The sequence below is a fragment of the Scyliorhinus torazame genome, chromosome 2, assembly GCF_047496885.1.
Source record: "Scyliorhinus torazame isolate Kashiwa2021f chromosome 2, sScyTor2.1, whole genome shotgun sequence".
NCBI classification, from domain to species: Eukaryota; Metazoa; Chordata; class Chondrichthyes; order Carcharhiniformes; family Scyliorhinidae; genus Scyliorhinus; species Scyliorhinus torazame.
Window position 1 is genome coordinate 170,440,375 of NC_092708.1, and position 3,894 is coordinate 170,444,268.

General features: G+C 41.6%; 1 protein-coding gene across 2 annotated transcripts; it reads right to left on the minus strand.

The window, feature by feature from the left end:
- Positions 1-589: 589 nt before the first annotated feature.
- On the minus strand, positions 590-3,592 carry LOC140393423 (gamma-crystallin S-1-like). Of its 2 annotated transcripts, XM_072479789.1 has the most exons (4): positions 3,542-3,592; positions 3,205-3,447; positions 2,647-2,936; positions 590-1,669 (listed from the first exon to the last, which is right to left on the minus strand). In XM_072479789.1, the coding sequence occupies exons 1-3, from the start codon at positions 3,548-3,550 to the stop codon at positions 2,661-2,663; spliced, it is 528 nt and encodes a 175-aa protein (XP_072335890.1). In that variant the 5' UTR covers positions 3,551-3,592; the 3' UTR covers positions 590-1,669; positions 2,647-2,660. The 2 variants fall into 2 exon arrangements, with proteins under 2 accessions (XP_072335890.1, XP_072335889.1); XM_072479788.1 differs by lacking the exon at positions 590-1,669 and having other exon boundaries at positions 2,586-2,936.
- Positions 3,593-3,894: the final 302 nt, after the last annotated feature.

A 3,894-nucleotide genomic window follows, 5' to 3' on the forward strand; every position in this document is an offset into this window, starting at 1 on the left:
AGTTAAGTAAGAAGATTGTCCAGTCACGCCTCACCTGAATGAGAATAAATTCTTCCTTCCATAACTGTCACTGATCATTGTAGAGAATATTAATTGGATCTTTTGTCATCAGCAAGAATAAAAGTAATAAACCGAGGTACAATAATTCATATCAATCAAATGTTTTTTTTATCATCAGACGGCCGTTGATATGGCAGCATTTTTGCAGTGCCATTGCTTAAATGCTTACTAGCCTGTCAGTTTCACTGAATAATGACTCCTCGCTACACTCTTGTCTTGTTCACTCTGGTGAGTTCTGCACAGCTCGGAAAATATGTGTACTGCATGTTGAACTCCGAATCCTGGGTCAAAGACAAAATTGGATATATAAGTGGCTCTCTCGGATCCTGTTTGTATTTCCAACATATTTTGGAAGTGAACAGACCACGTTGGGTTTATGACATACCGGCATGTTGTTGTCCACTTTCTGAACCACTTCAGTCTTGGCCGTTAACATTTTGTAACAACCACAATGCAATTGTTGAGAAAGTAATTCAGAGAGATATAAAATATAAATGTACATTGTCTGTAGCAGTGAAATGGACACCCTAGAACCTATCTCTCAGACATATGTGATGAAAGATTTCGCAAATATTTGGGCTATGTTTTCATTTATGTCTGGGAAGCCAAACAAATAAATATTTTGATGTGATGAGGATGGTTTACTGCAGAAGTGTAAAGGTGTGGAAGAAATCACATACGGACAGTGTGAGCCCATCACCTGGAGTGGATGTTTTTAATCATTTACTCCTTAGTCACGTTAATTCAGAGAGATATAAAATGTAAATGTACATTGTTTGTATGTACCAGTGAAATGGACACCCTGCAACCTATCTCACAGACATATGTGATGAAAGAGTCAGCAGGTTTTGGGGCAATGTTTTTGTTTATGTTGAGGAAGCCAAGAAAATAAATATTTTGATGTAATGAGGATGGTTTACGACAGAAGAGTAAAGGAGTGGAAGTAATCACATGAATGCCATCCTTTTAAAGACACTGACTGCCTTTCACCTGGAGTGGAAGTTTTAAATCATTTACATCATAGTCACTTCACTTCTACTTTTTGGGATCCAATTGAGGTGGTAAGGAATCTTCATGCTTATTCCCCTTATTCCCGCTTTTATTTTGCCGTTCATATTTTGATCCACAGGAGGTAGGAGGACCAGCGGCAGGGTCACCAATGCTGCCTGGGAGGCAGTGGCAGCTGCTGTTAGTTCAGGAAGCAGGACAAGGAGGAGCACCTTCCAATGTCAGAAGAAGGCCAACGGGTCCCACAGATTCATCCACAGGACATGTATCTTTAAGGCAATCAGCCTGTGTCTTTAGCTCAGTAGAAGAATCTAGAGGTTTAAGGAGAGACCATTTGCTTGGTTAAACTGGAGCTGCAGACATTTAGGCACCAATGAGAGATGTGGGTTAGGATTCGGGTTGATTGCTTTGCCGGTGGCCAATGAATTGACCCAAAGGGCTGTGCTCTGCATGGTTACAGGTGGTGATTGTATATTATCCCACTGGTATGCAGTTCAGAGTCCCAGTCGCAAGGTTTCCGTTTTGATTTTGGCAGCACAGAGAAAAGATCCAGCTAGTTGTCTCCAAAATGCTTCTGTAAGCGTTCCTCTGTCCAGAAATCCTGTGGGGGAGGAAGGGGGGGGGGGTGAATTGCTGAAACTACAGAGGCCTGAGTACAAAGCACAATCTGAAAGCAATGTTTGAAGGGAAGTAAGGTGCCTCCCCAGGAAAGTTGTGAGTACTGTGTTTCTAAACTACAGAGAACCTGAATGAATGGATCTACTGAGAAGACCATTACAGGCTGCAAACCAAAGAAGTTAATCTGCAAGCTTATTGTGAAGAAATGTGAGCTTAACCCATCATCCTAAACAAAGACCAATTTTCATTCACTTCTGATTTTTACCCCTTTCCACCCCTCTGTGCATGTCTGTCTTGTGTGTCAGTGTAGAGGGTGGGGGCAAATTAAAGTGGGAATTCAGGAACTAGCTAATAGTTAACCAGATGTATTTTCTGCCACAGCTCCTCGTCACTAACAAAGGGGAGCTGTTTTCAAGCTTCTCAATGCTGTGAATGAGAGGCGTGACATCCTGTTCTCCCAAGGAGGTAGGAGGACCAGCGGCAGGGTCACCAATGCTGCCTGGGAGGCAGTGGCAGCTGCTGTTAGTTCAGGAAGCAGGACAAGGAGGAGCACCTTCCAATGTCAGAAGAAGGCCAACGGGTCCCACAGAGCTGCAAAGATACGTTACCACCTCACTCCTGGCATCAGCTTCACCTGCCACCCATCAAATTCCCAAACCCACTCCCCACCGCCCCATCCCCCCCAACAGAGCACTATGTCTTGCAAAAAAAGAGCCTGAAGTACCCAGAGAAATTAGATAACCTCCTGTTGACCGCACAGACTTCAGTAAGATCAGCAGAGGATAGGTACCGACCCAGTTTTTCTGGAGGATCAGTCCACACATTTGCCCTGCCCACCGGATACGTCGTACTGCTTTGAACAGTTTGTCAAGAACTGAAAATAAGTGTTTTAAACAATATGACAGTGTAATAGAGAGTATTTATTATGTTGACAACTAATTCAATAAAGTTAAATCATACATTACAATGAAAAACTAGAAATCCCTCATGCGTCTGAAAGATCCGATAGTTGCGTTATAGCCGCCCCAGTCACTGTATCTCTTGTATTCACCAGGTCTCATGAAGTACTGTCGGCCTCTGTAGTTGGGATGTTCATAGAAGGTCCAGTAACCGTCCATCACATGGCAGGAGTGGATGTCACGGTAATGGAAACGATCGTAGACAGATGGACAGTCATCCATGAATTCCATCATCTGTCCTCCAAAGTCAGGCCTCTCGTAAATCTTCATTCTGTAGTTTCCACCTCGGTACTGTAATAAAAATAAGATTATATTAATGATTAATTAATAAAAAATCATTTGTAGAAAAAGAGAAACATTATAAAAGAAGGATTTAACGGAGCCCAGATGATGCATCAACAATCAGAGCAAAGCTGAGATAATTTATTAACATTGATTCAATAAGTTGATTACCTTTGAAACTTATTACAAAGTAGCTCCTATCAACTGTTGAGCCCACTGATCATTTTCCAAGTCTTAAAAATTGGACAGAAAATAAAAATCACCAAAAACAACTTACATATGGGTAGGTGCGACATGACCTGATGCTGTCATTGAATCCCATCCAGCGCTGGTAGTCAGGATATTCTCCCCTGCTCAGAACATACTGGTATCCCATGTAATTGGGTTTCTCATACATCACCCACCAGTCACTCATGACTCGCATGGAGTTACAACGGCTGAAGTAAGGGGACAGGTCAGCACAGTCATTACTGCACTCATAGTGCCGGCCCTGGAAGTTCCTGTCCTCGTAAAAGATAATCTGTGGAAAAAGTCACAGGTTTGTAAATTAATAACTTGTCAAATTAGGTTACGATGAATTCTAATACAATATATAAACTCTGATTTATCCTTGCCTTTCCCATTTTGAGCTCAGAGTTTTAACTGAGTAACTGACTATGTTTCACCACTTCACACAGCTTGGTATTTATATGTTGGACAGAATTGCCTCCCTGGGCTGTACTTTTGTTATTTTAATGATTGCAATAGTTTGAACTCAGCACAAAAGCAGCAAAACACATGTCACATACACTAAATAGAACCATTTTAACGCACCTGTGTATCACTGAATGTGTTTTGCCTCCGTCTCATTTTAATTGTTATGTGAAAAAAGCAACAATTCATTGGAATCATTGTGTTTCCGATACTGTACAGTGCTTTCACTGACATTCCTGAAGAATTGGCATTACACATTCAACCAGGTATGTTT

Bases quoted from the DNA above. Each gene is read 5' to 3' on its own strand.
- LOC140393423 (XM_072479789.1), bottom strand. The intron at 2,937-3,204 runs GTAAGTTGTTTT...TTTTTATTACAG, and splicing joins CATGTCGCACCTACCCATAT to TACCGAGGTGGAAACTACAG.